The sequence below is a fragment of the Bubalus bubalis genome, chromosome 3 (assembly GCF_019923935.1).
Source record: "Bubalus bubalis isolate 160015118507 breed Murrah chromosome 3, NDDB_SH_1, whole genome shotgun sequence".
Taxonomy (NCBI): domain Eukaryota; kingdom Metazoa; phylum Chordata; class Mammalia; order Artiodactyla; family Bovidae; genus Bubalus; species Bubalus bubalis.
This window is the reverse complement of record NC_059159.1, coordinates 28,060,888-28,078,611: the sequence shown is the minus strand read 5'-3', so window position 1 is coordinate 28,078,611 and position 17,724 is coordinate 28,060,888. Positions and strand designations below refer to the sequence as shown.

At 51.3% G+C, this 17,724-nt stretch overlaps 1 protein-coding gene across 11 annotated transcripts in view; it reads right to left on the bottom strand.

The window, feature by feature from the left end:
• LOC102394952 (myosin phosphatase Rho interacting protein) overlaps positions 1–6,402 on the bottom strand; it is a 92,889-nt gene extending 86,487 nt beyond the window's left edge. For 3 of the 11 annotated variants that reach the window (XM_025280401.3, XM_044939137.2, XM_044939138.2), the window contains exon 1: positions 6,025–6,396. In XM_025280401.3, the coding sequence (XP_025136186.3) occupies positions 6,025–6,147 (123 nt within the window). In that variant the 5' untranslated portion in view covers positions 6,148–6,396. Of the gene's footprint in view, positions 1–6,024 lie in introns of all 11 variants that reach the window. The other 8 variants (XM_044939134.2, XM_044939139.2, XM_044939136.2 and 5 more) reach the window with 8 other exon arrangements.
• Between the last annotated feature and the right edge of the window lie 11,322 nt (positions 6,403–17,724).

Genomic DNA, 17,724 nt, shown 5'->3' with positions numbered 1-17,724 from the left:
GGCACCCCACCTCCACGTGCCCCCACCACCCACCCTGGGCTCCCACTCGCTCCCCACAGCAGGTGTCTACTAAGCCCGGGCCAGCCAGCACCCTGCTCTCCTCTGCCCTGCTGGGCAGTAGGAAACAGAGCCCAGAGATCTCAAATACAGTAAAAGGAGTCACCAAAAGAAAAGTGACTTTCAAAGAAAGAACCCCCTGAAGTTGGCAAAAACACACCATGAGGGGATGCAGATAAGAGTGTCAGTACCCAGCTGATACTTTTTGTAGCTCCAGGACTCTGAACGCGAGCTGAGGAGAAAAAATCCACAGGCACAGCCTTCCCCCCCTGGACTTCCCCAGAGGGTCTCAAGAACCCAGCTGTGGGCCAGGCCACTGCAGCCAGAGCCGCCCCATTCATCACTGTAGACAACAGCCAGCCACACGTGGACACTGAGCACTTGGAATGAGGCTAGTCTGGACCAGGCGCTGTGAGGTAAAATGCACGTAACAGCATGTTTACATGTTGAAACAGTAATTAATGTTTTAGATACATTAGGTTAAATATAATTAAAATTAATCTCACCTGTTTCTTTTTACTTTGTGGCAACCAGAAAATGTTAAATTACGTATCTGGCTTGCGTTACAGTTCTACTGGACAGGGCTGGTCTAACGGGGCGGGGGCAGGGGCTGAGGGGTGGCAGTGGGTTGGGGGTTGGAAAGCTATGTATGCTCACTCCAGAGGCCAAATCTAGCCCACTGGTTACTTTTTCTTAAGGTCCCAAGACCAAGAATGGTTTTTACATTTTAAAATGGTTATATAAGTACGTACCTAAATGCCTCGATTTTGCCTGTGGTCCTACAAAGCTGAAAATATTATCTGGTCCTTTAAGAAAGTATTTGCCAATCCCTAGACTCTAGAAACAAAACAATCAGATACTCATTCCAGAGACACTAGAAGCAGAGGGCAGGTTTAGGATTTGTGTGTGTGTGTGTGATTCCTGAACTTTTTTTATTGAGACAAAATTCACATCACATAAAATTAACCACTATCAACAGAACAGTTCAGTGGCATTTAGTACATAGTGTTGGGCAAACAGCTTCTCTGTCTAAGATCACTCCAAAACAGAACCTTGATCCCATCAGCAGGTATGCCCTGTTCCCCTCTAACCAGAACCCTTGCAACCACTAATCTGCTTTCTGTCTCTACAGATTTACCTGTTGTGGACATTTCATATAAACGGAATCATACAGTATTTGACCTTTTGTGTCTGACTCTTTCACTTAATATCAGTTTTTGAGGGTCAATCATGTTATAGCACGTCTCATTACTTCATCCCTTTTTTATAACTGAATGATATTGTATTGTATGGACAGACAATAATTTCTCTGTTCATCCACTGATGAATATTTGGGTTGGTGCTACTTTCAGCTATTGTAAATAGTGCTGTTAGAAACATAGGCATAAAACTATTTGTTTGAATACCTGTTTCCAATTCTTTTGGGTATATGCTAGGAATGGAATCACTGAGTCACGTGCTGATTCTTTTGAGGAACTGCCAAGCTGATTCCCACAGCAACTGTACCATTTTACACTCCCAAAAACAACGCACGAGGGCTCCAAGTTCACCACACTTAACACTTTCCCTTTTTCTTCTACAGCCATCCTGGTGGGTATGAAGTGGTACCTCATTGTGGTTTCAATTTGCATTTCCCTAATGACTAACGATATTAACCACTTTTCATGTGCTTGTTTGGTCATCTGTAAGGTCTGGGACTTCTGACACACCCTTTACCAAACTATCTACCAAGCTGAATAATCACAAATCTTCTAAAATGGGTGGGCATGAAATCTTTCCGTTGTTTCTGAGATAAATGTTAAGTCAAATAAAGAAGTTCCATACCTGGAACATCTAAGAAAGTCACAGAAGAGAAATGATGAACTGACTGGTGAAATGATTCACAAGGACAGCAAGGCCTGGTCTACCCACCTCCATGTCTGGGATTGCTACCCCAATGCCCCAGAAGCCCCAGCACTGGAGTACGAGCGCAGCAAGGGGCGGAATTAGACTGGGGGGCTGAGGGAAGACACAGGAGGGCTGAAGAGCTGGGAAAGACCAAGACCAACCTCCTCTTTCTCCTGGAGAGAGATAACCCAGCCAAGGTCCCAAAACAGTGCTAGACCAGGGACCAGAACTGAAGTTTGGTGATTTCTTTCACAAAAAGCCATGCTTAATGGTGCACAAGTCAGTTGGAGAGGGAGACATCCAGCCAACAGCCACCAGGAACCCAGGCTGGGATGAGGACCTGGAAGCCAAGACCCCTCAGTTCCAGATCTGCTGCTCCCACTGACCAACAAGCCTCCCCCTTCTCGTTTCACTCTACACAGCCTCATGAGCGACTCCATTCACTCCTATGACATCAGAATTCCCACCGGGCCCCAACCCCTCCTCCAGCTCTAAACAACTACCTAAGTAGGTGATTCCACCTAAGGACCACACTGGACCTCCACCTCCTTGAAGTCAAATGTACCGCTTTTTTTACTCAGGAATTCCCTACTCCCCCAAATCTACTCCAAATCTGCTATTCTCAACTGCCGTTAAAGGTACTTTTACCCAATCAGGTTTCCTCAATTCCCACCTCTGATCGACTACCAATGTCTTATTCCCAGTGTCAGCACTGACCTGGAGAAGACCTTTACAGACATTTACCTGGACTTCTTCAAGAGCATCTGTTAGAGCTTCTGCCTTTAGCCAGAATTATTATCTTCCTACAACACAAACCCAATGGGTTAAAAAGCTAAGCACAGGTAATTCTCTGGAGCTCCAGTGGTTAGGACACCATGCTCCTTTCACTGCCAAGGGCCCAGGTTCGATCCCCCGTCAGAGAACTAAGATTCCCACAAGCCACACAGTGTGGCCAAAAAAAACGACAAACAAAGTTAAGCATAAAAATAATATTTGCTTACTTATATTAGAGAAAATATTAGAGGCTATTCTATAATGCTGGAAATAAAACCTTTATAAGCATGACATTAAAACTACAAACTATAAAGGAAAACATGGAAACCTAACTGCATTCATATTTAAAACTACCATATAAAGGCTTCCCAGGTGGCTCAGAAGGTAAAGAATCTGCCCGCAGTGTGGGAGACCCCGGTTCAATCCCTATCCCAGAAGATCCCCTGGAGAAAGATATGGCAACCCATTCTAGTATTCTTGCCTGGAGAGTTCCATGGACAGAGAAGCCTGGCAGGCTACATACAGTCCATGAGGTCACAGAGTCGGACACAACTGAGCGGCTAACACACACATGTAAAAAGAGGAAACACCTTACATTCACTTAAACACAGTATATAACAGGTACTGCAACCGCTGAGCCTGCATGCTGTAGAAGCCTGCACGCCACAAGACGACCCAGGTACCAAATTAGTATCTAGAGTGGGAGTCAGCAAACCATGGCTCCAGGCCAATCCTCCCAACTGCCTGTTTTTGTAAATGAAGTTTTACTGGAAACAGCCATACCCCTTAGGTTACATCTTGTCTATAGCAGCTTCACACAGCGGCTTTTGTGGTACAGTGGCAGAGCTCCATAGTAGCCACAGAGGTCTATGGCCCACAAGGCTGAAATATTTACTATCTGACCTTTTACAAAGTTTGTGGACTCCTGACCTAGAATATATACAGAAAACTCCCACAACTCAATGGGATGAGGGGTTGGGGGGACTAACCTGATAGAGAAATGGGGAAATAATACGAAAATCCACAAAAGAAACAAAATATACCCAACAAATATTATTAAGAGGCTTAACCTCATTGGTAACTTGGGAAATTATTATAGAACTAAATCATTTGATAATACCCAGTCGTGGCAATGATAAGATATACAGTCTTTTCCGGAAGACAATTTGATGATTACCTGGAAAAAAATGTATGTATGTATTTAATATATCAATTCACTCATTCTATTTTTACAGATCTGCCCCCAGAGAAATACTTGCACTTGTGCGTGTGCAGGTGCGCACACACATACCCAAAAGCAGTTAGAAAGCTGTTCATTGAAGCATTCACTATCTGTAACAACAAAACCAGTAAGGAACCTTGCTGCCCAGCAATAAGGTAATGGTTAAACTATGTACATCCCTGATGATACAAAATGCAAAACAAGTTTGGTATACTGATATGTATGACCATGAAAATGGCTACAACACATCATCAAGAAGAGGGAAAAAAATTATGTGGCAGAGCAAAAATGCACACAGTTTAGGTTAAAAAAGATTTTTTCACTGTACTTGACTCCGTGTGTATGCAGAGAAATGCATAGGAGAACAACTAACGGATAAACGCCTTAAAGAGGAGGTAGCCTCGATGATCCCTGATCTATCTTCCAGCCTTGACGGTCTAAAATAAACCCGGGGCGGGAGGGGCAACAGGAAGCAAGGACTTGGGGAAGACTGATGGGAACCGATTGGCTGAGGTTTCCTAATGGAGCCATGAGGATGGGGCGGGGGGGGGGGGGGGGGGGGGGGGGTGGAGGGCCGGATGCAGGGAGCAGCAGCTAAGGCTGTTGGCAACCGCCCTGAGTCTCCCTCCTCTTTTCAAGAGCAGTTTCTTCCTGAAAGATCCCAGGAGGTAGAAGCCTGGCGTAATCCCTCCAGGCACAAATAACCCAATCATTTCAGAAACTACCATTCCACTTGTGCCTGGGAGGGCCCAGGCCTATTTCAAAACCTACAGTTCAACTGTGAATACACTGCAAGATTAAGGTACTTTTAAATTTGCAACATCCACCCACGAATCCAATTAATAATCAGCATTTTTTAAACAGATACATTTCAAATATGCAGATTTCATTCCAGTTCAACTAAGCTTAAGAATCAGAAAACAAGCCCTTTGAGGTGTAAACACTCAATTTAAGCAGCTGTCTGGAATAACTAGAAAACTCTCAGAATAACCCTTGCTAAGATCAGAAACTTTCTAAATTCAAGTTTACTGTTCTGCAGGTGATTCTTGTTTGTTTTTTAAGCTTTTGTAAAAGGAAAAAGTTTACTAAGATATCACGCCGCTTTTCATAACAGCCTGGTGAGGGAAGATTCCTGCTCCCAATTTATGGAGAAGGAAATAAAACTATACCGAGCAAACGGACTTCTTCAAGGTCACGCACTTGCCAGGGTGAGATCAAGCCTAAGAAGCTCGGTCTCCTGAGTCCTGGTCCAGGACCCTCATCGTCACAGGAACTGCTTCCCCGGGCGAGGAGTCCGGTGGAGAGAAGGGCATGTCCCTTAGAAGCCCACTCACCACCGGGACCACCACCGGGAAACGGGCCCTGAGGTCCTGACGCTCTGACTCTGCGGCCCCGGGTGTGGAGTCTCGGTAACGGGAGTCTTTTCCTGGCCGCTGGGGACGGCGGCGGGTCCCGTGCCATCATCCCTGCCAGGCCACCCACTCCGCAGCGAGAGAAACGGCCCACCCCGGCCACTCGAAAGCGGTGAACCGGTGGAAGGAGCGGCCGCGACGAGGTCAGCTCCCGGCCCCGCGCAGAGGGACCAGGGAGACCTCGAGGAGATGGGGGCCGGGAGAGGCCGCGTGGGGGCACGACAGCCCAGGAAGCTGGAGTGCTCGCGCCGGGCCGCAGAGCCCAGCTCCGGAGGCCGGCCGCCCCAGCAACCCCGCCCGGGCACGCGGGACGGCCCGGCGCCGCGCTGTGGGCGGGTTTCCGCCGCCGAAGCCTGCGAAGCCCCCCGGGGTCGAGGGACGCGGCCGGGAGCTGCGACTCTGGGGGCGGGGAGGCCGCGAGCCCCTCCTGCCGGCGGCCCGGGGTCGCGTCCGGAGCGAGACCCGGACCCAGGCCGCCCCCGCCCCGAGCCACCGGCGAGAGATGGGGGAGGGCGCGGAGCCGGACGGCCGCAAGCGGCCCCGCGCTTTGTTCCCCGCGCTCGGCCGGGCGCCCCGAGCCGCCGAAACGCATGAGTCACCGGGCGGCGAGCGGAGGGCGCCGCTCGTCCTGCGGGCGCCGCTTTGTCCGCCCCGCCCGCGCCGCCCGCTCACCTGCGTCAGGTCTTCGTCGTTGAGCAGATGCGACTCGCGGGGCTTGAAGCAGTTCTGACACTTGCTCTTGTTGAAGATGTTGGCCTGGAATTTCCTGCACGGGTTCTCCTTGGCCGCCGACATGGCCGGGCGCGGGCTCAGGCCGGGCGCCGCCGCATCCCCGGCCGCCGCCTCCAGCCGCGCACGCAGGCCAGAGCCTCAGAGAGCGCGCGGCCCTCGCCGCCCGCCCGCGCCGCCGCCGCCCGCCGGTCCCGGGCCCATGGACGCGGCCTCGCGCGCCCGCTCCCGCTCCCACCGCCCCGCCGGTCCCCGCGCTCGGTGCCCGCGCAGCCCTAGGCGCCCGCTGCCGTAGCGAAAGGGAGCGGAGCGCCAGGCGCACTCCAGGGCGGCGGGCGCGCGCGAGGAGGCGACGGGCCAGCGCGCGGGGCGGGGCAGCGCGCGGGGTGGGCCCGCGTCCCGGCGCGATCGGCGCCTCGTCGAACCAATGGCAGCTCCACCTCCCGGCTAACAAAGAAACCCTCTAGCCAATGGGAGTCGGGGGAGGGACAGAAGGCGGCCTGGCGCAAGGTAACTTGTGTGTAGGCGGAGGAAGGCGGGGAGTGGTGGGGCGTTCAGGCTTGGTGGACGGGCGCGCGGCCGCCAGGCCTGACAGCTGCGGGGGCGGAGCCTGAAGGCGGGGCGGGGCCTGTGGGAGGGGCGGGGAAGAGAGGGGGCCTACCGGCCGGCTCCGCAAACAGCTCCTGCAACCTCGCCGTCGCGCGCCCACGCGGAGAGGATTAGTTTGACACCCACTGGGCGCGGGACCCGCGTGGCGGTCAGTAAGGCTCCATACAGTTCCAAGTACTTGATATGCGCGAGACTCACAGCCTCCCCATCCACATTTTACGTGGGCGGACACTAAGGAGCGGAGAAGTTAAGGAGAGGGAGGTAGGGTTTCGAGAGGGTGACTAAGAGGCGTCAGCCTGGAAGAGCTGTCAGTTCTATTGCGGGAGATTAGTGAGGGCTGACGCGATGCCAGCTACTGAGCCAGGCATTCCTGCCCCCATGACGTGCTGGAGGAAATTAAGGCTCCGACGCCCGAAGTCACTGGGGGAGGGAGGGGTCGCTGTGCTAGGCGGGCCAACTCCCACTCCAGTCGTCCACTCTCCAGCCTTCTAACCAAAAGACCGCTTGGCGAAGACTGTAAAGGGGGCGCAGGCGAAGGCTCAGCAGCCCAGAGAGGGGGCTCCTCGGGGAGATCGGGGTGGCTTCAGGGAAGAGGGAAAATCCAAGCAGAAGGTGAGAGGTTGGGAGGGGATGGGGTAAGGGAGGAAGGAGCCGGACGGGATGGGGCTGGCAGCCTGGACCTCGGGTTTCAATCTCCGACGGGTAAAGGTCATTCTCCTGGCAGTCAGGAGTCCACCACCGGAGTTTTCAAACAGGGGGGTGAGCCAACTCGCCTCACAGAGGAGGTGACACCGAAGCATGTGTTAGTGGCGGGGACAGCAGCTGTTGCTTAGGGAATGGAAGGTTTTAGAAGCAGCAGATGCTTCCAGGGCTGTGTACTTTTCCACTGAGCATCCGATGAACATCGCAGGGAGGTGGATTTCAAGTCAGTGTAAGACAATACTTCCCTCCAAAGGGAGCTGAAGAAAGGTGGATCCACGATCCACGTCCTGTGGCCACCTGAGGGGAAAGGCCAGCTCTTGACCTTGGCAAGTGCCGTCACCTGCCGGCTGCCTCAGTTACCTCATCTACAAAACTGGCATGATGGTGTGCTTGTTGTGAGCATTACATGACACAATCCTTATAAAATATTTAGCATAATGTGTCAAAATGTTAATTGGTGAATCTAGGCAAAGGGTGTTTATTGTCCTATCTATCCTTGTAATATTTCTGTTGGTTTACATTTTTGCAAAGTAAAATAATGTGTGTGTGGCAGGGGACAGAGAAAGTTGCACAGAATCCTCAGAAACTGACACCAATGCCGGCCTCTGGGGAGAGGGCTGGGTGGTGAGAGGTGACCTACTTTTAATTTTCACTGTGAGCCCTTTTGTTTCTTTGGATTTGGTATTATGTGGTATCCCTGGGTTGGGAAGATCCCCCGGAGAAAGGAATGGCTACCCATCCCAGTATTCTTGCCTGGAGAATTCCATGGACAGAGGAGCCTGGCAGGTTAGAGTACGTGGGGTCACAGAGTTGAACACGACTGAGTGACTAACTTTTGCTTCACAACTTGTTTTAAAATAATTTTTAAAGTCTTACCCATGCCTGAAGGCCAACTCAAAGGCTCCTGCCCTTAAGAAAATGCTTGGGGGACATCACTGATGGTCCAGGGGTTAAGACTCCACACTTCCACTTCAGTAGGCACAGGTTCCATCTCTGGACTGGGAACTAAGATCCCAGTGAAAAAAAAGTGAAAAAGAAAATGCCTGGCATGTTCAGCTCTAGTCGGCACATACATGTGGCACCTGCCTTGAATGGAAAGGTCTGCAGCTGGGCAGAAGATTACATGTGATTCAAGCCACCTGGGAGGAGCTCACACTGAGCAAGCAGAGACAAATAAGAGCAGAGGGCAGAGAGACAGTCAACCCAGGCTGTTGTGAGGGTCCAGACAAGGAGACCCAGCTGTGTGCGTGTGGCTTCTGGGAGGGCTGCTTGGAGGAGGCAGTGCTAGGGCTGAGACATGAGCTGAGTAAGAACCAGCCAGGATGAGGCAGAGGGTGAGCATTCCAGACAGAAGTAGGGCAGAGTCAAGAGTGATCTGGAAAGAGCGAGCAGACCGTGCTCACAGAGCTTCAGCCCTTGCAGAATGGACACCTGTTACCATAGGTTACAGCCCGACCTCTTTAGGGAGATGGTTGTTGGTGTTTATTATCATCATTTTATCTCCATTTTACAGAAAACACACATGAGGCTCGGGGCATTTAAAGAACTTGCCTGAGGTCACAACACACACCCTCTAAGAGAGGATTCAAATGCACACAGGCTTCAAACGACCCCAGAGCTTCCTGGGCAGCTGGGAACCAGTAAGTGACGGTGTTAGACTGAACACTTAAGAAGGGCTGCTGGCCTGAGAATGAAGCAGAGGAGGAGACTGGAAACATAACTGATTGGAAACTACTGCCACAGCCCAGGTAGTGGCCTGAACTAGGACAGAGTCAGGGGGAGACGATCAGAATGAATTCAGAAATATTCAAGAGGGAATCAGGTATACTTAACCTTCTAAGTGCTGTCCTCCAGACAGGACCAGACCATGGCACCATGTGAGCAGCACTGGGTTGGGAGTCCTGCTCCATTTCCCCGGAGCTTCCCTGCCTGGCACAGAGTAGGCACTTACGAAGTGAATGGACGAAAACTGTCTGTCCCATCTCACTGTTGTGTCTCCCACACCAGAGTATAATACCCATGTGCACAGGGCATCTTATCACCTTGGCTTGTTTCTGGGATCCTAGAACAGCACCTGGGACCACATCAAATACTGCACGTGAATGCTCTTTGGGCTGTCCACTCACAATCTGTCCACTGCAGACATCTCTATGGATGATGTAAAGCTCAGGCAGGCAATGACGAGGCAGTGCTCTTCACATGGGCTCCAAATGCAGACAGGGGCATCTCCCTGCTCTGTGCCCCAACACCATCCTATAAGGGAGCAGGACTCATGGACATGCACACACACACATACATACACATACATACACATCACACACACATGCATATACATGTACACACACATACACACAAACACACGTATACACACACACAAGCACATACACACACGCATACACGAATACATATACACATGTGCACACACACGTGCACGTATGTACACATACATGTGCACGTATGTACACACATGCACGCACACATATACACACACGTGCATGTACCCACACTCAGATTCAGTGACAGAAGCTCAGGGTAGAGACACACCTAGAGGGAAACCACCCTTTGATCTCGGCTCACCGTGGATGAGTCTCTTCTGCCCTGAACCGCATGTGAGTGGAATCTGCACTGTGTCTGGCTTTCCTCACTCAGCTGTGGGTCTGCGGATCCCGCGTTGTCATGCATGTCAGTGCCTCGTGTGTTCTCAACGCTGCCTCAGAGTCCGCTGATTGGATTGCCCTGAAAACGCTCTCGGTCAGGTTCATGGTGAGTAACTCTCATAGGAACATCCTTGGCCTGACTCTGGCCGAGGAAAGCACTTGCTTTGTAGGATCCACCCAAGAAGAGTTAGTTTGGTGAGAGTGTATCTCAGGTAACAGGAAACTGACAAACAGTTCTCCAACCTGGGGGCTGGTTGTCCTCTCCCCTTTGCTTTAAACTTGGTAATAAGATTCACCAAGAGCCACGCTGCCCCTCCAGCTCATGGCCCCCCTCGGAGATGCTGGGCCTGGGCCCAGCAGCACTCAGGAAGCTACGCTGTAGATGCTGTGCCGGGCCTGCCTGATCTTTAGGAAAATTTTGGAAACGGTGGTGGAGCTGGGGTTCTTCAATCTTAAGAGATTTAAAAAACACCTACTCTGGGCCCCTACACCCACATATTCTGATTTAATTAGCCTCTGGAAAAACCCCTTGAGGGGTTGCTGTCGGGGCAGGGGGGTGCAGCCCACTGGTTCAGGCAGAGTGGGAGTAACAAGCCAAGAGGTCGCCAGCCTAGGAGGGCCCAGGAGGTCATGTGGCTGCATGAAAACACCCATCCGACCCAGCTCATGACCGACCCTGCTTTACTGCCTCTTGTGGTTCTGTGAGCTGACTGGGCCTGGCTCTGCTAGGTCTCACAAGAGCACAGTGAGACAGTGTTCAGGCTGAGGCCTTCCCTTTCCACCTCTGTCCCGTGGCCTCTCCCCACAGCTCAGGGATCCCCAAAGTCCGGGAGGGAGGAGGCAGAACCAGCAGGGATCTCCCAGCCTGGCACCAGGTCCACCATCCCTCCATCTTCCAACTCAGTGTCACTGCCCAGCCCCAGCACCGCCCCAGGGCCTGCATCCCCGGGAGTGCTTCCTTGCGCCCCTGAGACTGGCTGCCACAAACAGTGTCTGCTTCATAGGTTACTGTGAGGATGAAATATATTAATACACAGGGCGTGTCTAGTTTGATACTTGTGACAGTAGTTGCTCAGAAGCTTTCTGCTTTTACTGTTGTGCCTAGAACCCCTGTGCTGGGATTGGCAAGCTTCTTCTCTAGACAGCCAGCTAGTAAATGTTTTAGGTTTTACAGACCACATGGTCTCTGACACAAGCACCCACTCAACTGTTGTTCCAGGGAGGCTTCATAGGCAATACATAAATGCATAAGTAAGGTGGGGTTCCAATAAAACTTTATTTACACTAACAAGTAGAGGGCCAGGTTTGCCCTCTCCCTTGAGTCCCCTCTTTTCCTATCGGTTGGGCCTCCCTGTCCTGGCCAGTCTCTCAGGAAGGTGGGTCTCCCTGGTCCTGGACTAGCCCCTGTCAGCCATCATGTCGAATCATATGGTTCTGTGGCCATGGAATGCTGTCAGGGTGCTCCATGCTGGGTTCTGTGTTCTCTCACATATAATCTCACTAAACGCAAATCAGTTCCCACAGCACCAAGTGGTGCCTGGTGGGACTTCTTGGTACCCCCCATCTTCCAGTACGCCCCTCCAAAGCCACCCCAAATGACCTATACTTCAAATGTTGCAAACCCATCTTGCTGGCCCCTCCCGGCTTGCCGCTTGGGGTTAGTATTACTTCCAGTTTACAGATGAGGAAACTGAGGCACAGGGAGGTCAAGGACCTCATTCAAGGTGGTAGAATCAGTAAATAGTGAGGCTGAACTCAGACGTGTGCAGTCCATTTATAACCAGTGCTTTACACTATGCAGCCAAGGGTGCTGTGGGCAGGTGGGCCCTGACCTTCCCTGGGGCTCAGGTGCGCTGCCCTCGGAGGAGGTCAGAGGAGCGTGTAGGCTCCTTCTAACCTGATTCCCACAGGCACCAAATGACCACAGTCCTCAGATACAACAGGACCTGGGCAGATCAAGTCCAGCAGGAGGGAAATTTAGGTGTTCTATTAAAATTTTCAGCATGCACACCCTCTGACCTAGGGAGTTCTCTGGGAAGACAGGTGTGGAACTGCTCACGCTGGTGCACAAAGGTATGTCATGGACAAGGATGCTCAAGGCATCATTGTTCTTGAGAACAGAAACATGGAGACGCTCTAGCTGGCCACCTCTGGGAGATCTGATAAATAAATGATAGTTTTTTGATATAGGGGAGTGCCATGAAGCCAGTAAGGAGTGAGAGGGTCAGAGTGGTCAGCCTTCTGCAATGTAAGGTGAAGTCTAAAAACTGGTTGGGGGGTGAGGTGGGAGGGAGGCTCAAGAGGGAGAGGATATATATAGTTACGACTGATTCCCATTGTTGTACAGCAGAAACCAACATAGCATTGTAAAGCAATTATCCTCCAATTAAAAAAAAAAAGTAAATGTAGGAAGAAAGCGTAGGGGTATGTCATGCAGTCAGTTATTAAAAAATATTATGTTTTTACTTGAAAATAAAAGAGCTGGTGGGAGGGACTTCCCTGGTGGTCCAGATGCCCCATTCCCAATGCAGGAGACGTAGGTTCCAGCCCTGGTTTGGGAAGATCCCACGTTCGGTGGAGTAACTAAGCATGCAGGCCACAACTGCAGAGCCCAAACTCTATAGAGCCCCTACGGCACAACAAGAGAAGCCACCACTATGAGAAACCCACGCATTAAAACTAGAGAAAGCCCTCATATAGCAACGAAGACCCAATACAGTCAAAAATAAATTAATTATTTAAAAAGAAAAGAAAAATTCAATAAAGGAGTCAATGTCATCTCAAATAAAGTTTAAAAAAAAAAAGCTGATGGGAAAATGGTGTGTGTTGTGCTGATTCCTGCCTTAAGTGTATATAGATAGATAGATAGAGAAAGATAATATATCCACACACAGCATTTGCACAGAGAAAGTCTAAAGGAACAGACACCAAACTTGAAATTAACCTTGGGAGGTACAAGAATGGGAACTCTCAGATAAGCTACAGATTTATAGTGTACAAACATTTGGGTTTTATTAATATAGAGAATCCTGTGATGAAGGTTGGTATTCCCATCCCCAGCTCCATAGTCACCAGCTCAGGATGAGTCTCCTTTTAGGCACCCTCCTCCCCTCCCATATTATATTAGAGCAGACCCCACACTCATACCATTTCTTCCATAAACACTTCACTGTGTGCAAAGATCACACACAGGCACACCTTGGAGGCACTGTGGGTTTGGTTCCAGACCATTACAATAAAATGAATATTGCAATAAAGCAAGGTGCACACACACACACATACAAATTTCAACATGTGTCTCTAAAAGATAAGGAGTATTTTTTTTTAAAGCAGCCACAATACCATGATCGCACCTAAAAATATAATAATTCTTTAACATCATCTAATGTCCAGTAAGTCATTTCTAGTTATCTCACAGAAACATGAATTCTTTTCATAACAATAATAATAAAGGTTGAAACAGAAAAGAAAGCCTGTCCAGAGGGCAGGCTGGTACAATCCTCCTGGAGGTTTGTTTAGTGACACTTATCAAAGCCTTAAAAATGTGCTTATCTTTGGCCCAGCAATCCCGACCCACGAATTTATTCCAGGAAAACAAGATGAAAGAGGGAGGCAGACGCCGTTTTGCCGGGTGTGCCGCGCCTGTCACAGAGAGGCTGCTTGGAAAATATTTATTGAATGTGAGGTTGAGCTTCAGTGTCGTTCTCTGCTGCTTTGTTTGTAAAAGGAAAAACTGAAAGCAACAGAACTGAAAGACGCTAGGGTCCCAGCTCAATAAACAAGGGCAGATCCCTAATGGAATGTGGCCCCGTCATTGAGCTGGTTGTGATAATACTCAGAGATGCTCCCATTTCCTCGAGTGCAGCCCAACGTCCCGGTGGGCAGCCCAGGCTTGGGGTGGGGAAGGAGGACCATCATATGTCATGGTGGAAAAGCCCAGCAGACTCTCCCCCGGACATCAGCCGTGATGAATCACACAGACCTCAGGTGCCCAGATGCGATGCAGTGAGACAGATCTCCCCCAAAAACCGCCACCCTAGTCACATCACGAGAAAAACAGCAGACAAACCCAAATGAACCTGCATTCTACAAGATGCGTGCTTCAAAACTGTCAAGGTTGTGGAACAGGAAGAGAGGAAGCAGTTTGGCCTGAACTCCAAGTGGGATCCCGGATGGGGTCTGGGAATAGGAGAAGGACAGCTGGGGAAGAACCAGCAAAATCCTGATGAAGCTCCTGGTTTAGTGAATGATAATTTACTAACGTTAATGTTTTAGTTTTGGCAAATGTGCCATGGTTTAGTAGGGGAGGTTTGCATTCGGGAAGGCTGGGTGAAGTGTGGACAGGAACAGAGTGTGCTCCTGGCTACAAAGCTAAGTCGTTCCAAAAAGTAGAGTATTTTAAGGTAGCGGAAGGTAGGTATTTCTTAGCATAGGGACGGGTACATGATACATTAAAGGGGGAATCTGTGTCTAGGCTCATATAGTTTTTGCTGAATGACCCCAGTTTTGTAATAAGTCACCAACCAAGTGTGTGTATATACATGAATGGAGGTATACGCAAAATACACGCACAAACACACGGGAAGACAATGTCTGGGTGCACAGACTCCCATGGCTGCAGGCCCGGGGCTGGGGAAAGGTGCCACCGTCCTTCTGAAATGGGCAGCAGCCTTTTGGTTCCAACCAGTCGTCCTGCAGGATGTGGAACCAGTCCTGACGGATCTTCTCATTTTTCAGAAGAAATCGAAATCCAGGCTGTTACCAAAGTCTCTAGGGCCCACTCAGCTGTGGGGAGAGGGCCTCCAGGGTCACGTGGCCAAGGAGAAGAGGGCTGGGAAGCCGAGAGGCCTGCAAGCCGGGCGCCAGCAGCGCCATCCCGCCTCGCCCCACTCTGCACCTGGGCCTGGAAGACAGCCAGCTGTCGAGGGGGTTAGAGGGGGGGCATGCCATTCTTCCAGCCTCGCCCATGAACACAGCCAGGATGGGGCAGAGGTTTACTCAGGGCCCACGTGCCCAGGTTCTGACCCTCTGGTTGGGCAGGTCACTCTATGTGCGCGCGTGTGAGTGATGGATCCAGCATCCCCTCAGGTGTCCATGTCTGTGTGTATCTGGGGGGTCTGGCCATCTTTGAGTGTGTACATAGGCATGGCCACGTTATGTATTGGTGTGTTACCACGAGTGTACACTACTCGTGTATGTTACACGAGTATTGGCATGTCACCCACAGGTCCACAACTCTGTGTGCGTGTGTGTTGTACAGATGCACACGTCTATGTCTCTGCTGTACACCTGTGAGACAAGGCTCCATGTTGATGTGTGTCTGTGGGCAGCTGCCCTGTCTGGCTGGCCCTGAGGCCTCCATATCAGTGCTTCCATGGGACTGCCTGTGTGTCTGCACTGTGTATGCATACAAGTGTGCATGTGTGTGTGTGTGTCTGTGTGTCTGCTCTGATCAGTTGAGTTGTGTTTTCTTGTATGTCTGGGCATCTCAGGCATGTCCATGCCTCTGTGTATGTTACTGTATGTAGTTGTGTGTTGTGTCCACTGAGTGTACATATGTGTGCATGTATGTGGGAGTGTTGGGATCAAGGCTCAGAGTTTGGGCCATTCAGTCAGCACCAGCTTCTCAATTCCCTGGTTCCTGCAAGTCCCTCCGTAGGGTCTAAGCAGCTCCACAAGCACCCAATTCCCAGCCACAGGGTGAGAAGGTCAAGGGCAGGCCAGCTGCAGAGTCCAGGCTCGGAGCTTCAGGAGTCCACTCCTTTGAGTACACACGATGCAGCCACCAGCCTGGCTCAGCATGGCTCCTGAGGGCCCCTTGACTTTGCCCTTCAGAGAGTATTTTACCTAAAACACAGCCCCCAAAAGTACTGCCTGAAGGTAATTTGTTTACAGGTGAGCAGGGGTGTGGGCTGGGGGAGGGGTGAGAGATTGAGGTGATGGGTGAACGGAAACAGCTGGATTGAGTAACAGGTGCAGGAATCCTCAGAGCCCCAGAGTTTTACAGATGAGGACACTGAGCCCAGAGAGGGCAAGATCCTGGCCTGAGGACACACAGCAAGTTCCCAGCAGGACTAGCATTTCCTTCATAGAGCCCGGTATCCCAGGGTTCACAGCCCGTAGGAGTGACTCATTCATTCAACAAACAGGTATTGATGGAGACTTTCCTGATGGTCCAGTGGCTAAGACATTGTGCTCCCAATGCAGGGGGCACAGGTTCAATTCCTGGTTAGGGGACTAGATCTCACATGCTACAACTAAGAGTTCACTAAGACCCAGCACAGCCAAATAAATATAAATATATTAAAAACACATACTGAGCACCTACTGAAGCCAGGCTCAGTTCTGAGCCCTAGGGATACAGGCACGGACAAGACAGACACAGCCCTTACCCTCATGGAGCCTACCCTCTGGTCAGAGAGATAGACAAGAAACACAGAAATAAGACCACGTCGACTCATGCCAAGCACACCCCATGTGACACCAGGAGGCTCCGACCAGGGTACCCACCAGCCACAGCTCCCCTCAGTAAAATGAAAGGCGCCTTGGCTGCAACAGCCACATCTCAGCTGAGCCGTAGCCACGTGTGGCTGGTGGACGCCAAGCTGGGCGGCACAGAGAGAGGACTTTTCCATCATCACAGAAGTTCCTGCTGGATGGCACAGTCTGGACAGTGACTAGAGGGGTCGCAGTGTTGGTGGCCCAGGACTGGGGACACCTGAGCTGCACCTAAGAGAAGGAGCCGCCATGTCATGTGCCAGCAAGGCGCAGCAGGGACAGAGCCCGTGAGGGCGGAAGGAGCGGGGTGGGGACAGAGGGGACACCGAGATGGGGCTGGGGAGGTCTCTGGGGGCCACTGGCCTTGGCCAGGAGTTTCTGCTTTATTTTAAGGGCATCAGAAAGGCACAGGCTGTGCTTTAAAGCAGGGGAAGGGTATGGTTTTTAAAATGCATGGAGAATGGATACATGGTGGGGGATGAGGGGAGAGTGGAAGGAGGGAGACCTAGTAAGAACGCCATTGTGTCCCAGGGAGGAAGGTAACTACGCTCTGGGGGACAATGGGGGAGAGGAGTCACTAGTCACACCCTGAACCTCAGGGTCCTGGAGCAAACCGTACCTGAAGCTAAGCTTCACTCGATCCTCAGGCTCCCTTCTCTCCTCTTGGTTACTGGGCACTGACTCGAACACCTCACTAGTACCGTCCACCTGGCTCCCCCTCCCCCACAGGCTGCCTGAAAGTCCTCCAGTCCCTACTATATGGAAGTGCTCAGACCAGTTCCCCAGCCTCCCTCAGTGCCCGGGGTCCGGCTGCTCTTCCAGGGTCTGGCTCCTCTCCCTGAATCTCCGGGCTGATAAAACAGGCCCATCTGGTTGCTCTGGGTGCACAGGAAGATGCTTTAGGTCACCTGGCATTTCATTAACTTCCCCACCACGATGGCAATCTTGGAGCTGGTGCGGAGGCGGCCAGAGGAGCCAGCTTGCTTTGGGGCCAGGGGGCCTAGAGAAGAAGCTGGGGCTTCATGTTGAGAGAAGGGGCTTTTGGTGCCACTGTAGAAAGAACGTCCTCTTTAAACACAGCAATGGCATAGCCACACTTCACTAGCAGAGGAGCCCCCAATGCCCTACGAATGGGACGGGAAACCCCATGCTGAGCAATGGGCAGAGCTGGGACTGT